This window comes from Calidris pugnax, unplaced genomic scaffold (assembly GCF_001431845.1).
Source record: "Calidris pugnax isolate Ruff unplaced genomic scaffold, ASM143184v1 scaffold17, whole genome shotgun sequence".
In the NCBI taxonomy this organism is placed as follows: domain Eukaryota; kingdom Metazoa; phylum Chordata; class Aves; order Charadriiformes; family Scolopacidae; genus Calidris; species Calidris pugnax.
Genome location: NW_015090794.1, coordinates 12,513,454 through 12,529,594, shown reverse-complemented (window position 1 = coordinate 12,529,594; position 16,141 = coordinate 12,513,454). Strand labels below are relative to the sequence as shown.

The 16,141-nt window shown below is 48.1% G+C and overlaps 1 protein-coding gene across 5 annotated transcripts in view; it reads left to right on the top strand.

Moving 5' to 3' along the window:
* The first annotated feature begins 118 nt into the window (after positions 1-118).
* The window catches only part of MGRN1 (mahogunin ring finger 1, E3 ubiquitin protein ligase), a 57,010-nt gene continuing 40,987 nt past the window's right edge, over positions 119-16,141 (top strand). For 4 of the 5 annotated variants that reach the window (XM_014936736.1, XM_014936735.1, XM_014936733.1 and 1 more), the window contains exons 1-3: positions 131-306; positions 6,889-7,007; positions 9,944-10,032. In XM_014936736.1, coding sequence (XP_014792222.1) covers positions 219-306; positions 6,889-7,007; positions 9,944-10,032 — 296 coding nt within the window. In that variant the 5' untranslated portion in view covers positions 131-218. Of the gene's footprint in view, positions 307-6,888; positions 7,008-9,943; positions 10,033-16,141 lie in introns of all 5 variants that reach the window. The other variant, XM_014936737.1, reaches the window with a different exon arrangement.

Here is a 16,141-nt window from a genome sequence, read left to right as displayed (position 1 = left end):
GGGGCGGCGCCCTCTGCCGGCCGAGCGCAAGCCCCCCCCCCGCCGCTCTGCTGTTGGTAGGCGCCGCCGCGGTGCCTGCCGGGAGCTGTAGTCGCGGGCGGGCGGACTCGCTCTCCCGGCGTCCCCCGCGCCGCCGCCGCCGTGAGTGCGAGTGCGGGCCGCTCGCCACCGCCGCGCTGCTCTGTCTCCCCCGGTCCCCCGCCGCCGCCGCCGCCACCATGGGCTCCCTGCTCAGCCGGCGCATCGCGGGTGTGGAGGACATCGACATCCAAGCCAACTCGGCCTACCGCTACCCGCCCAAGTCCGGTGAGGGCCGCGGGGCCGCTTCCCTCAGCGCCGGGGACAGGGGAGGGGGACGGGCCTGCACCGGGCGCGGGGCCCCACAGGCCGCCTGGAGGGTGACAGGCCTAACGAGGGGTGGCGGGGTCCCCAGGGGAAGGGGCTGAGGGAGTACCCGGCACCGGGGCACCGCGGCCCGGTTCTGGCTCTGCTCGGGGCCCTGCCCATCCGGCTTTGGACGTCCGGCTCTCTTCCCGGTGGAGAGAGGTGATGGATGTGTCTTCTTGAGCAAAACCTGTGGTAAAAGTCTCTCTCAGTGCCCTGTTCGGCTGAAGTGGAAGGATGCAGGAGGGCCGTGTGCCCCAAATCTAATGCTGAAATAGTCTGTCTGTCCCTCTGTCAGTGTCTGTGGCCACCTGGCTCTGTCGCTGCCCTTTGGTCCCGGTGGGTCATGGTGGGTGAGTAAGGCTTCGCTTCTCCGCTCTGGAAATGTCACTGCAGCAAGTTGGCAGTCTGTGGCAAATGGGGCATCTCCTGCTGGTAAAGAGGAAGCAACAGTGGAGTTTGGTGGGGGTGTGGAAGGAAAATCAGTTCTGGTGGAATATAGGATGGAAAAATCTCCACATGACAACCTTCTTTACCTCCTTAAAATGGCAGTGGTTCTCACCCAGGAGCTGTTGGACTGACATGGCCTACATGGGTGTTTATTTTTCCAAAGGGAGACATTCTGAAAACTTAGAGAGTTGTCAGCAGTGCCACTTCTGTGCAGTTGGGATGAGCCTGTGACTCACCTTGGCTTTAGACTGACTTTTGAGATTGGCCTGGTTTAACTTGTCTAGAGAGTTTTATTTATTCTTCTTCTCACAAAACAAGTCATAAGGGAAATTCACATGGTCTTTTCTCCTACAGTATCCATTTGCTTAAAATTTTTTTCTAAGTTTCTGTTCTGCTAGGGCTTTTCCAGGGAGGCTAAAGAGTTTGCAGAGCAGCAATTTGAGTTCCCTCACTCTCGGGCACGGATGCAGCATAGTCTTTTTGAGCAGAGGCTCAAGTTCTGCGTGTGTCCGATGACTTGCTGGCTGTGACACCCACAGGACTGTGTGATGGAGGGAGCTAGGTGCCCCCGCTTTTGTTTGGAGGAGTGGCAAGATCTTCTCGCACAGAATCCTACCATCATTACACCTTGTCTTGTTGCAGGTTGGCCTTCAGCAAGAATGGTGGTGTGGAGCAGATGGAAGGGGGAAACCTGCTTGGAAAAATTCTTCAGCTGTTCTGGCTCTCTTAGAAAATCTAACCTGCTTTTTGTTTTTTTAGGGTGATGAGGACTAGTTTTTTGGGCTGCTAGGAAAGACAAGTGTCACTGCTAGGTTACAGCAGGACTCTGCAAGTCCCCTGGGTGGCTTTCCCAGTGTGGGAGACTGGGTGGACGTGAGCTGTAGCTATGGTTTCATGGTCCTGCTGGCGATTTTCTTACAGCCTAAAGGTCACACTTGATCTCAGTGTTTTAGATATGGACTGGATTAATTATAACCACCATACACAATGAACATTAAACTGCTTCTTTCAAATCATCATCCTGTTGTTTCTGTGCTGTTGTAATTACCTGGACTAGAATTTAATGGGGTGTTGGGTTTTAGCCAGTGTGCTTGCCAAGGTAACTCCTGTCAGACACGTGAGGTTGGGTTTGTACGTTCACATGCATCCTGGAAGGTCTGTTGGCCTAAATGCTGCCAAAGAGCGTTCCACGTGTGGTACCTCCCTTGTAAAACTGAACAGCTAATGCTTTCAAGCAGCCGATTAAAGAAAAATATTGGTAGTTCCTTAGAAGGCTTTGGATACAATTAGATGCTTGTTAATTAATTTTCTGTTGCACTTGCTTGCGCTCTTTCTGAAGGCGTACTGGCTTTAGGCTACACCTTTCTCTTTGCCTTCTTCAGGTTTATTTAACAAGGATCCTCTTTGGGAAGGCAGAAGAGCTGCTCAAGCTCAAGATCATTCTAGGCAGAAGAGGTCGCGATCACTTCTAAGGTGGAGATTCAAGGAAGGTTACTGAAGAACAGAACAGTAAGGGCTGTTAGGATGGTGACCCCTGCTCCCTTCTTGAGGTGGAGCGTGTTCACAAGGACACTGTCCCTCCTGGTCCTACAGACCTACGTGTGTTTGTCTTGGGGCTGGAAAGGTTGGCTATGATTGGAAACGGCGAACACGACTGGAAGTGAGTGTTTATGGATTTTTTATTTGCTGTCAGGAGGCAAGCTGGAAGCGGCACAGAAAGTTCTTAGGCTAAACGGTTGCTAATTATTTCTGACTTGATGCTGTTGCTGTGAGCCCTGTACTGCTGCTGACTGGAAGCCAGTTTTCCATTGGCTGTGCTAGGTGTTTGAATGTGTGCACTGGAGTGTTAGCCTGACAGGCAGGCAGCCTCCTGGCTGCTCAGAGATTACCCCTGAAAGGCTGGAAGATGTGGCCAGGGAGTGTTTCCTGAGCTTACCCATCCTCTGGAGTCTCGTGCAGCACCGAGGGCTGTCCCTCAACTTTTATTTTCTTTCCCTCCAAGTCTCTGGTTTAAGCAGGTCTTGGGGGGGGGTGTGTCTGGGTGAGCTGCTGGGGCTCTGGTCCCCTGTCATCCACAGTGGGCATTGGCTTGAAGGATGCGGGTTTGTGTTCTGGAGCCATCTCACAAGAAGGCCATGTTGTGTGAGGAAATAAACACAAAGTATACGGGTATTCTGACTGTAATTTAAGCAGTGTGTCGGGCTGCCTGCAAAAAGGAAGACGGTTACTTTAGCAGGTCGTACCAAGTGATGGCAGCTTGTTGAGTCACAGTTGGTTGCAAATGCAGTGGTGAATATTCAGTTCTCATTTATTGACTTTTGATGTGGTTGTTGCTGGGTTAGTCAGGTGCTCTGTGGGGGTTTGAGCAGGTTGTTGTGGAATCCACCTTGGTCTTTAAAGGCCAGAGTCCTTAGTGAGGCATTCTCAGATCGTTTTAACAGCTTTGGTGCAACCTGCATGCAGTTTTGTAGTTAAAAATCCTCTGAAAGTGCCTTGCTTATTCCTCCAATGCTCTGGATATGGATCATCTGCATTTCCCCTTCTGCATCTGGGGGGCCGAGGCTGCTGAAATGCTGTAAAATGACACCCGATTCCATTCTTTAATACCTCTTCACTGGTACCTTTTAACCTTTCTTGCTTACTTTATGGAGACTGTGCTGGCATTGCAGATGCCTGACCAGTCGGAAGGGGCTTGGAGGAGGGCCAGGTTTGTACAGAAGAATTAGTGCTCCCATGAAACAGGTTAAAAATGGGTGATGGCAAGGAACAGTCATGATCCTCGCTGCGCTCCTGTGCTTGAAGCAGGAAAGCGATCCGTGTTCTCGCGTGCAGTCTCATGATGCCCCTATTGCTTTAGCAACCAGTGAGCAATGCACCAGTGTTTCCTGCAGCTCCTTCGTCAGCTCCTCTCTTGTTCCACTGAGCTCATCTGCAGCGTGGAGCAGGGCAGGGAGCATCTGCCCTTGAGATAGCATTTTTTTTTTTTTTTTTTTTTTTTTTTTTTTTTTTTTTTTTTTTTTTTTTTTTTTTTTTTTTCCCCCCCCTTCTCCTCTCTTGAAAGAGAATTCCCTGGACGATTTTGGGAGGGGAAGAAAAAAAGAGGCAAATTACTCCTCTCTGAAGCCGAACTGCTTTGTTGTTTGGGAATGATGCTCTAATCAAAGAAAGAGCAATTTTAAATAGGAGAAGAGCACCCAGAGTTGTACCCAGGCCATCACCTTGCTCTCAGCTCGTAAGCTGTGTGTACTGTGACGGTGTTGAAACAGAAATATGTTCCTGTATTTCACACACAGCTTTCGTTCCTTGCCGGCTCTGCAAAGCGCAGGGGAGCGGTTGTCTCCGTTACTCCTGCTGTAGTTCTGTCAGGGTTTCAGCCCAACCCGGCCACCACCGCCTGCTGTTGAGTGGAGCATTCCTTTCCTGCCTTCTCCCCAGCTACTCACGAGCAGCGGACTGGAGCGCTCATGGGTCAAAGCAGTTGTTTTTGCTATTTGATTGTTGCTGGATTATATTTAACCCATCTCAGAGACACGTTCCTGTTTGCTACGTGATGGCTTTTGGTGGCCCAACAGGGTTGGGCGATGAGGAAGGTGAGGGTGAGACAGCCTCATCCAGCTGCAGTGCAATAGAATATCTTTTTTTTTTTTTTTAGCTGCTAAAAACTGTGTTATAAATTCGTGAAGACAGTTTGCTGCAGTTCGTGTTTGTTAGTTTTGCTGTTGAGACCTTGTGTACGTGGTGGCTTTTGTACCTACAGCAGCACTGGCAGAGCTCAGGGGTGTTCTGCTGGGCAGCATATTCCCCTCTGAGCTCCTCAGAGTTATTTTACTTGTGCTCTTTGTGCCTGGCACAGACAGTGTTTCTTGCTTGCTCGTAAAGGAAGCACCTTTGGGGAAAAAAACTTGGCGTCGCAGGAGGTAACGTCGCCGGGAGATGAAGGGAGCCTTCAGTCTGAACGTGGAATGGAAGCTGTGGTTTCCAGTTAGATAAATGCTGCTGTGTTTTGGGGGGGTAGCGTGTATTTGTGAGAAATCCTAACAATTTGTTAGAGGTCCCAGAAGTAGAGCAAAGGCAGCACCTCGGTGTCATTCCGGCTGTACAAGAGAGACCTTTTCATCCCAAGGTTCTGGAGAAGCTGCTGGGTGATGCTCTCCTGAATACCCAGCTCCGGAATGGAAGCTGTGGTTTCCAGTTAGATAAGTGCTGCTGTGTTGCTAACAATTTGTTAGAGGTCCCAGAAGTAGAGCAAAGGCAGCACCTCGGTGTCATTCCGGCTGTACAAGAGAGACCTTTTCATCCCAAGGTTCTGGAGAAGCTGCTGGGTGATGCTCTCCTGAATACCCAGCTCCTTGCAGGCGTGGGGTTTCAGTGGTGGTGAGCAGTCCTCACCTGCTGGGGCTCTGCCTCTTTTGCACGTGGGATGTAGAGCTTCTTCCACCAAAAAAGCTCTGCTCTGAGTTTGTGGAACACGGGTTTGCTGAGGTGAGTCAAGCCCCAGGATGTCTCCTTCATGGGGTACCAAGTCAGCGTGAGGGGGGAGCAGTCTGACTCTGATCCTGGATATCCTGTGCGAGCGTTGTCTTCACACTTAACCAGAGAAAATGCTCCAAAATACCAGCCTACTTGACCCACCTAAAATGTGAAATCTATTTCTAAACCCCATTGTTTGTCATCCTTTTCTCAACCTTAGTATAAGCGTCAACCACTGCAGTGTGTCTCAGGTGGAGAGGCTGTATCAAGCTAGCTGTGCTTGGAGATGATATGCAGATTAGCTTTTTAATTTCTTCCTTCTGGGAGGGGTGGGAAAAGGTTGCCTGTCGTTTGGAGCACCAACATTTTGTTATGCTGATTTTGTAGGACAGATTCTAGGTAGATTCTGGACCTGTGCTGAAAGTGATTGCTGAACCTGGAAAGAAGGACGTGTTTCTATAATAAAAACATCTGGATGCTTGTAAGCTGAGCTCAGCAATAGCTGAGCACTACCATCGTCATTAAAGCACTACCATCTGTGCAGACTAAGAAGAGCCTTTCTTGGAGCATAAAGGAAAAAAGCCTTAATGGAAAAAAAGAGCCATTCATGAAAAACCCTTCCATTTCAGAGTAAATCACGCTTGCTCCTAGCTAGAGGGACTGCAAATCTTTCCATAATGCCTCCATAACCATTCAGATTAGTTACTGCTTCTGTAATGACTCGTTTTAAAACGACTTTTATGCTGTCTATGCATTGCACCCGGGGAAGCGAATGTACGTTTGGCTCAGTCCTTTCATCACGCACATGAAAAATCTCCACTCTGAAACTTCAAGGGAAATGGCTTGGGTGGAGCCTTTTATTTTAATTCTCTCCTGATACTTATTTCTCTCAAGCTGTAACTCCCTGCAGTTGATATTTGAGAGCGTTTTCCTGAATTCTTCTTAGGGGGAAGCAGCATTTGTGGTGCTCTCATACATGTGAATCGATTCGGTTGACTTTGCAGTTAATCCAGAATCCCAGTGACCTTCCACGGGCTTCGCCTTCTGAAATTTGCACTGTAATGCATCACTTCACAGATGAATGAACCAAATCTGAGGTGGAGTTTTCAGAGCTGAAGGTCCCTTTAGTCAGTCCCAGGGTTTCTCTCTTCCAGGCAACCAGGTTTCTGCATTTAGAACTGTCAATGCTGTTAATTAAATTAGCATCAAGGTGCATGGTCTCTAGCACTCACAGTAAAGGTTTTGGGTGGTTCTCGCCCTGGGATATAGGAGTGAAAGAGGGGAGGGAAGGCAAACAAGCAATATTGGAAAGAGCTGACCCTTACTGCTCCCTGTCCCTTCTCTGGAAAACAAGTTAAAATGCAATTATTTACACTGTAGTGATTTATTCTAGGTTCCCTCCCTCCCATTTCTACTGTTGGCAGTGGCCATCAGTAGTACAGGGAAGATGTGAACTACCAAGCATTTTCTATGTCTTGTGCTCTTTTATACTTGTGAATTAAAAACTGCACAGACCAGCTGTTCTCTGGGAAGCGTTCATTTAGATTTTTTTTATTTCCTTGTGGTTTTTTTTTTTTTTTCTAGGAAACTACTTTGCAAGTCACTTCTTCATGGGAGGTGAGAAGTTTGACACCCCTCACCCCGAGGGCTACCTTTTTGGCGAGAACATGGATCTAAACTTCCTCGGGAATAGACCTGTTCAGGCAAGTTTCCTGTATGCTGTCTATTTTACCCTTTTGTTTTCTGCCTGTTTTGGAGAATCTTGTGTGGGGCTTGTAGAGGAGGATAGCACAGATCTGTGGGGAGTGTCATTCCAGTCTGAGGGGCAAGGAGTGTTCCCCCACCCCCGTGTCCCAGCTTGCTGGCTGCTGTAGCTGTTCAGATGCAAGCAGAGTTTTTCTAAGAAGCAGTATTCACCTTCTAGGCTTATTTTCACTTAGGGCAGAAGGGAAAAGTAATGGGGCAGGAAGGACAGGGACTCAGGAGCGCAGATTTTGGGACTAATTGTGATTGCCTGCCTGAGCGAGTGTAAAACATGCTGCGGAGAGGAGAAGGCTGGGAAGCAGCTCCTGTCTCAGAGCCTGAACTTCATAGGGCTCCTGGGCACGTTGGATGAATTCTAGCCAATGTTCAACATGTGCTCTCCATGTAAATGAGTGGTCTGACTGGGTGTAGGGCAGTATTAAGACAGATCTTGATATTTGGTGATTTTTGTTTGTTTTGTAACCTAGGTGGGCTGCTCAGAAAGTCTCTCCTTTAGTTTTCCAGTTGGAACATGGAGCTGGGCTCACGTGTTTTAGGAGACTGTGAAAAGCTACCTTCCTGAGTGATTGACTTGTTCTCTTGTTGTGAACAGGGAATAGCACTGTTGGGAGGGACAGACAGAAATTTTATGCGAGTGTTAAGTATTGGATTTCTCTTGCGTCTTGGAACTGCTTAAAAAGAACCAAAAGGTAACAGAGTAGGAGCCATTTGGAGATGTTTTCAGGGTGCTGGAGAGGAAAAAGAGCTGCTTGATTTGCCAGCTATTTTCCTAGTTGTTTCTGCAGCTTCAAAGCATGAAAACAAAAAATTGATGTCATGGTTTTCATCTTCAGAAAAGCTGTGACTATTAGTTAATTCATGCTTGTAGTGCTGGGAGGCAGTTCAGCGTCACCCCTGTTTTACAGATGGGGAAACTGAGGCAAAATGACTCGATGTTTGAATTGAACCAGTGACTTTCTGCTTTCTGAGCTGTCTTTGGGCTGTGCCACTCATCTTCTCAGCACCACGGTTAGTTAACAGGACTCTGCAGGGTCGGACGAGGGAGAAGCTGGAAAGCCCTTCTTCAAGCAGAAAGGGCAAATGGGCAACAGAATTAGGAAGGAGGAACTTTAGATGGAAATTGTTGTGGGCATAATGGTGCTACACAGGTGTGGGGATGCTCATCCCATGTCTTACACCTTGTCTGCATTCGGGGCCGTGCAGGACAGCGGTTAAAAGCCGACCGCTTCTCCTTTGCTCCATGACTTGCAGCCACACAGCGCTCTGACAAAAGCAGAAGGTGCAGCTGCTAACTCTGCATCCCGTGTGCCTGTGGCTGTAGGGACCAACCTTGCAGAGTTAAATTGCCTGCGTGTCTCAGCCTGGGTTTCCTTGTAGACATCCCAGCACTGGATTTCATCATTTCTTCAGAGGGGAGTGGGTGAGAATGCTATTAACACAGTGGGACCTTTGCCAAATGGGTTTAAGAGAGGGAGGCTGTTCGTGGTATATAGTTTGCCTATGTAAAGTTAATGCCCTTTGGCAGCTCTGATTAATCTTCAAGGAAAAAAAAGCACTTGAACACAGAGCAGGAAAACTGCTTTCTGGATGGGGGCCAAGTTCTCGCTTTGGAGCAATCGAGGTCTTGAGTGCTCTGTGTAGAGCAGTGCTACCAACCGCGCTACAGAGCAGCCAGGGCTCAAGGACAGTGGTTGCTGCTGAAGACCACAGAAGATCCCGTGAATTCTCTGTTCCTGATGGCATGGGGTCTTCTGTGACGTTCTCAGGTCGGTCAGTTTTTCCCCTCAGGCTCTGGCTGTTTCCCCATTTCTGTGGCCTGAGGGGGCAACATGGATGGGTTGTGTCCTGGAGCTGCCCTGAAGTTCAGCTCCAGCAACATTTGGCTGCCTGATTGGTGGACTCCTCATTTCTAAGGAGACATCTATACCTGTGGTCCCTGGTACTTCTGCTCCATGTCAGTCACTCTCTCTACACCACTGCAGGCCACCTAGTAGATGTGTCTTTGAAGAACCCCAACTCTATTGAGGCTGCGTAGTGGCACCATGGCTGGATACATTTGGAGTAATCTTCTGCCTGAAAGCCTGTCCCATAGCTCTGTACCTTTGTGTCGCGCCGTCACTCTGACTTGGAGCACAGCTCTGTCTCTTCCTATCAAAATTGTCAGTTGTGTGAGTGGATGTTTCAGCTTCAGAATTCGCCCAGCAGATGGGAGATCCAGCAGGCAGGTCTGCAGCTGGACAGGTTGTGGTCACCACCATAAACGGTTTCCTTTACATTTCTCACTGGAAATTCTGTGACCTGCAAGGGGAATTACAGTCTGAAGCATTATCGTCCTTTATTTAAAGCACAATCTGTGAGAGGTCTCTTGACTGTAGAATAGAATGAGGCCCCCTATCCTTGTCTCTTTCTTTTCTTTTCCAGAACATTTGCCCCATTGTTTCAGAATAAAAAGAGGTTTTCCCCCAGTAATCCAGGCCTTGGGCATGCTGATTAGCACTCAAGTAACTGTTTGCGTGCTGTAACACACATGGAGGAGCTGCATTTCTTCTGCTCAAGCTGGAGGTGGTTTCTTTAGTGGAAAGAAAGGCTTTTCGGGATGAGAATTCAGGGTGCAGAAAAAAAGAGCTTGTGAAAATGCTCTTTCTTAAAGTGTGTACTCCCAATATGAACTATTGCTGGGCCAGAGCAGGATTTTCACCCTGAAAAATGCTTGATTTATCTGTAAATAGAATTCTTTATCACTATTCCTTGTGGCTGCTCTACTGAGTACCCTTCAATGTAGATGTTTCTTGGTTTGGGTAAATTGTGTGCCAGCTAATATGCTGTTACCTTTTATAGTATAATAATAGGAGAATTATTTGCCTCTTTGTTCCAGTTTCCCTATGTCACTCCAGCTCCACACGAGCCAGTGAAGACACTGCGAAGTTTGGTGAATATCCGCAAAGACTCTCTCCGACTTGTGAGGTACTGTTACTGCCTGAACCTTTCATTTATTCAACCCAGCGACCTGGCATCCAGAGCCAGACTGTATTTCATAAGGTTTTGGAGAAGTAGCTGAATTCCACATCCTTGTTGCTAGATGTATCCAGAGGTTTCTGTATTCCCCTGTGATCAGAGCTTTCAGGTGATTTATACGCTCCTTATCCCTAGACTTGAGCAATCCTGTGTTTCCAAACAGGACCAGCGAGGTATCCATCTTTACAGGACGGACTAGAGTGATAAACAAAACCATGAAATCATTAGCATGAAGGGAAGATATTAGTCAGGTCAATAAACCCTACGGACGGATTCCTTTCTGCATTCTTGTGCAAGGAGAAGCTAGAAAATAGCTGATTCTGGTGCAAGTCACAGGCCAGGAAGACTGATTGGTCTTGAGTGAAACTTCCTCAGGTTTCTGCTGCTGCCAAGATAAAGTTTGGTCTTAGTGTTAGGCATTTGTTTAGATGGCTTGTGTCCCACACGTAGGGGAAGGAGGTCTGGATAATCGCGGAGATCTGTTACCTTGCACTGCTCTACGCTGAGGTCTAAACCACTAGCTGGATTAAATGCAATGGCTAATACCAGAGCCTTTGCACTGCTCTACGCTGAGGTCTAAACCACCACTAGCTGGGTTAAATGCAATGGCTAACACCACAGCCTGATGATCAGAGGGCTGGAGCCCCTCTGCTGTGAGGACAGGCTGAGAGAGTTGGGGGGTTCAGCCTGGAGAAGAGAAGGCTCCGGGGAGACCTTGGAGCCCCTTCCAGGGCTCCAGGAAAGCTGAAGAGGGATTCTGGATGAGGGAGGGGAGCCCTAGGAGGAGGGAGAGGGGTTTTAAACGGGAAGAGGGGAGATTGAGATGAGATGTGGGGAAGAACTTCTTTGTTGTGAGGGTGGTGAGAGCCTGGCCCAGGTTGGCCCGAGAAGCTGTGGCTGCCCCATCCCTGGAGGGGTTCAAGGGCAGGTTGGAGGGGGCTTGGAGCAACGTGGTGTGGTGGGAGGTGTCCCTGCCCAGGGCAGGGGGTGGCACTGGTGGGGCTTTAAGGTCCCTTCCAACCTGAACCATTCCATGATTCTATGGTGTGGCTGCCCTCTTTCAAACAGAAGGCTGAAGTACTGGGGCCCTGCACACAGCGCTTTGTTTTGGTCTGAGCGACCGGGCAGATGTCCAGGCAGAGCATTTCTTGAATATCCTTGAGTTGCTCTGAATTCTGTGTTTCAGGCGCAGGGCTGGAGTGCTGGCAGGGGGCCAGCTTCAACTCTCAGCCAGGGTGGCTCTGAGAGCGTGGCATAACGTGAGTAATTTGAGTTGTAACCACACGAAACCCTCAGTTTGTTTTTGTTTGAAAACTGAAGGTTCGTTTTTTTTGTTTTGTTTTTCGAATGAGCAATACCTGTGGTTTCAAAACTGATTGAACAGGAAGAGAGGGAAGAACTTCTGAAAAAGTAACCACTGGTAAACTGCTCTGAATGCTGTCTGGCTTTTTCAGCTAAAAGGTGAAGTTCTTCTCTAGGAAAAAGTCTGGCTTTCCTCCCACGCTTGCCGTGGAAAGGCTGTGTTGTTCTCCTTGCAGGCATCCACGTAAGCAGTGTGACATCTTTCAGAAGCTAAATGGGAAGTGGGAATGGGCTCTTCGACTGGGAGAAGGCTCGCTGGGAATGGAGGAGTTGGTGGGGTTTAGTACGTAGAGTTCTGTTGTCCTGTTTTCTGTGGTTGCACGTGCTGTCCCCCTGAGCAGAGTTGCAGCTCTGGACTGTTTGAAATGTAGTGTCCATGCACCCTGACAGTGTCTAGGTTTGCATCTGTCTAGTTTTTGATACTATCGGTTCTTTCTCTGCCTTATGAGTTCTCACAGGCTCTTGTGCTGCTGTGTTAGTGCTGACAACACCACCATCAACATCACTCCATTTAATTTTGTACTGATATGGACCCAAAATGAGATTTTAATTGCCAGTCCCCAAGGGTGTGTTCTGTCTCATTGCTTTGGACTAGAGGCTTTTCCTTTCTCCCTCTGTGCACATAAAGACACTTTGTGCCCTCTCCAGCTTCGCTTATTCGCAACCAGTGGTTGAGGTTTGCACGTTCTTTCCAGGACTAGTTAAGTTTATTTTACCATCTCTTTCATCAAAAATAAGATACTGAGCCAAGCATCTAGATGTAAAGTAGGTTCTGATGGTAAAGCCCTTGCAAGCTTTTTCGTTTTCCTTGTGTTTAAATGAAAATTCATTGTTCAACTGTGAAGAGGGTGTTGATCAATAATTAAGAGTATAGGACTTTATGTCCACTTTGGGCTTCCTGTCCAGCTCTGACCAGACAAAATTCTGAACTTTTCCAAATCCTGAATATATAATTTATTATATAATATTACAGCAGCTTTGGAGAGAAGCAATAAACCTGTGGATATTGGTGTTGAAGTTCTGAGTCTTCGACTTTGTGTGAGTGCTTGATTTCTAGGAGGATGAGACTGTGTGGAACTCAGAGGAGGGTAACGTGGGTTTTGCTGCGTTAACCATGACTGCCTCATATCTGTCCTGTGTCCCTCTTTTGGCCACGGACTGGAAGTCAGAGCTGAAGTACCCACTAGGCAGCGTGTTTCATGGAAGAGTTGTGTCCTGGGACAGCCTCTCTGCTTCAATGTGGGCTGTGGGCTTCGGCCAGCATCATGGACCAGAAGTGCTGGAGGAATCAGCAGCTGTAGTGGTTTGGGAATGTGTCTGAAGCAGCAGCAATATTGTGGAGAGCAGTGAGACCAGTGAGCGTTTTGGATAAGGGCCTGAGAAGGAGGTGGATGACAGGGACCGAGGGGAGACAGCTGAGTCCCCAGCACAGTGGAGCTGACCTTGATCCTCGGTGTGGTTCATCCCATGGTGGTGGTGCTTGGGCTGCTTGCTCTGCAGCCCTGAATAGTGTTAAACTACATACACATCTCTGCAGAACCCCAGATAGGAAAGCCTCCATTTGATGATAATCTTCACACGCAAAAGTCAGTGTTAATGGAAATGTCAGCTAATTCTTACTTCATTTAGTGCCTGCTCTGACACTGTTGTAATGCTTATCTCGCAATACTATGTCAAATAATACTTAGCATTTATCCTGCATGTCTACTAAGTTGTTGTTCAAACTTTTTAATCTCCTCAAAGGATGAAATCAGGTTCGACTCGGCCTCTTTCTATGAAATTTTTCTGGCTGCTGTTAATTATACTTTTATCTTTTAATTCTTTAACAGACAAACAAAAAGTTCCAGCATTTCCGTTGTTTTACCCAGAAGTGATGACAGACCAAGTGGCCTCAGCTCCCTTGGTCATCCTGCTTTGCCTTTTTCACCATAACACGGGATCAGCTATTTGTTCTCAAAGGTGGTCAGTCTCTTCTGCTCTGTACACGTGACCGTGAAGGCTGTGTGATTGACTTGTGGGCATGACTGAAAGGCACACCTAGCAAAAGTCACTGATTTCTAAGTTTGTGCATGTGTCTGTGGCCACCTCACATCAGCACTGCCTGTAGGACTTGACTAAATGTACACGGTGAGCTTCAAGTGTGGAGAGCTTCAGGTGGAGACAGAAGAGCTTCTGAACCACCCCTGAACCACCTCCTTGTCTGCTGTGTCCTTTGCAAAGAAAGAAGGAATGCAAAATGTGTGAGACTTTGTCCTGTTACTCACTTGAAATTACATCCCACCATTCCTGCACCTTAAGGTGGAATGAGATGTCTCCACCTCTTGAAGTATGCACCAAAGCAGTCCTTGCCTGTTCCTTGGTCCAGGTACCCACTGTTGTAGCTGCTTATGTGATCCTTCCTCACCTGAGCTCCTTGCTGTGTGGCAGAGGATTTTCTTAACCTCCAGCTCCAGGGGTGTTGCAACAGGAAGGTGTGTGTGCAGCCTTGCTGTGACTGTCACCATTTAGGCACCGAGTACCTTGCCCCCTGCTCGAGTGATGCTGTTCCAGGCAGGCAGGACTCTGGCTCTGCTTCTTCCCAGCAGATGCATCCTCCACAAACCTTCTCTTCAGGCACTGTAGCCAGTAACAGTCCCTCAGCGGTTTCCTAGGGCAACAGATCTATTCTAGTCTAGGTTTAACCCCTTTTCTCCTTGAAAGGATGGAGGCACCTTCTGAGTGCTGGCAGGGAGGTGCAGAGGTGGAGCTGGGAGCAGGAAGGTGACCTGCAAACCCATATGCTTTGTGTGACTTCACTGAGAAGACAAAACAGCCAATGGTTTTAGCGATGACATGTTGCTTTGGTGTGATCTGCCCTCCCCCAGGTCTCCCACCTTGTTACTTGGGGCTGTTCTAGGTATCTAGATCTGTGTTGTTGATCTGTAGCTCGTGCGTGTGCTGGGCATCTCTATTTTAACACCTGCCTTTATATGCAGGGAGTATAGGTCTCTGAAGTAGCCTTCATGTGTGCCTGCCTGGAAGGGTGCTGGTTCTCCCTCACCCCACTTCTTCTGGAAGTGTCTCATAGCCTGGATCCTTCTCTGCTGACCTCAGACCAAGGGAGGGCAACGCAGCAAGAGATGATTTGCAGAAGCTTGTGCTGCTTGGACACACACCACTTGTGAGCGGATTGTTGCCATCTGTGTTCTTGGGTCAGTCCAACCCAAAATGTTGATGCTCACCCCGTGTTTTCTAGATGAACCTGCCCTGCTGGTTAGAGTGTTTCTTGTTTACAGCCTTCAAGTGCCAAGATTTTATTCTTTAAATGCAACCTTGCAAGCTTGTGTGAAAATACGGTCCGGCTCTATGCTGTATATTGTATCCAGGCTGCTGCAGGTGTTCAGACTTTCAGTTCTTGGGATTTGTCTTTTTTTATCCTGGCATGTTGGGTGTGTTCTAGCTTGATTTGCAGTTCTGACCTAGGTGAACCTCTGGCCAAAGTCTTGTTTGGAGCTCTCCAGGTCCTTCAGACAGGAATGCAAGTGCACGCTACAGTGATTCACTAGGGTTACGTTGGTACACGTAAGTGTGTTTAGGTATTTGATTATACTGCACTTAAATTTTATTATGCACCTTCTGTATAATTTAATCCAGCTGAAGCTGAATGTTTCATTCTTGTTCAGTGTGGTGTCAAGTAAAATTCGTGCTGGATCCCTCCTAATTGGGCAGCAGTGAATTTGATAAAGAAGGATTCCCCTGACAATGTTTAGGTTGTTACGGAGGTAACGGCCTGGCCCGTTTCTGAGTGTTTTCAACAGTGCGGTGTGTTCATCGAGGCTGTTTAATGAGGGGAGAGGCCGACTGCTACTGTGAAATCAGAGATGGTGCCAAGCTTTTCCTGAATAGTTTAGCTGCCTGGCTTTGACCCAGGCATCGTGGCAATTAAGGTAATATTGATTGACAAGTGAGGCTGGAGCTGGGTGGCAAATCAAGCGGTGTTGTAGAGCTCTCCAAGGCAGCCTGCTGTGTTCACCACTCCTACACGGTGTGTGAACTAACGGTGGTACCTACAGCTGTAGGATTACAGTGGGATTTGAGTACACGTGTGAGAATCTGCTTCTGCCCTGCCAGAGAACAACACCCGTTCTGTCTGTCACTTTGCTCTTCAAGGGAGGGGAGATCTTCTCATGGCGTGTTGTGTTGGCCACTTGTTCTAGGATCTGCTGGTGTCCAAGGCCACCCCTGGCATTCTGTAACTCCCTGCTAGTCTGTGGCCATAGCTCACTGTCCTGGAGTTTGCTTCATTCCACCTCCTTCACCAGATTTACTACCTGCCTTTTCCAGCAGCAGGGAAAAGGAGTAATACTGGGTGGTCGTGATCACACCGTGGGATCCGGCTGTACAGGAGCCTGTAGCCAAGTCATGACTCAGCTTGATGTTAGTTGAAATAGCTTCTACACTCGTTCTCGTATTGGTTATCGTGTGTCTGTTATGCAGGTGAATGTGTTGGGTTTTGTTCATACAATAATTGTGTACAGGCTTCAGTCATTAGCAGCATCACAGGCTTAGTTGATTTGGATACTTTCTGATCTGAATATCATCTTCTGTGTGATGCTGGAGGTATCATTTGTTGAGCTTCAGGAATAATTCGTGTTACAGAACCCCTTTTTTTTGCCTGTCACACACTGCTTCATTTGCAGAGTTAAAACAATTAGGC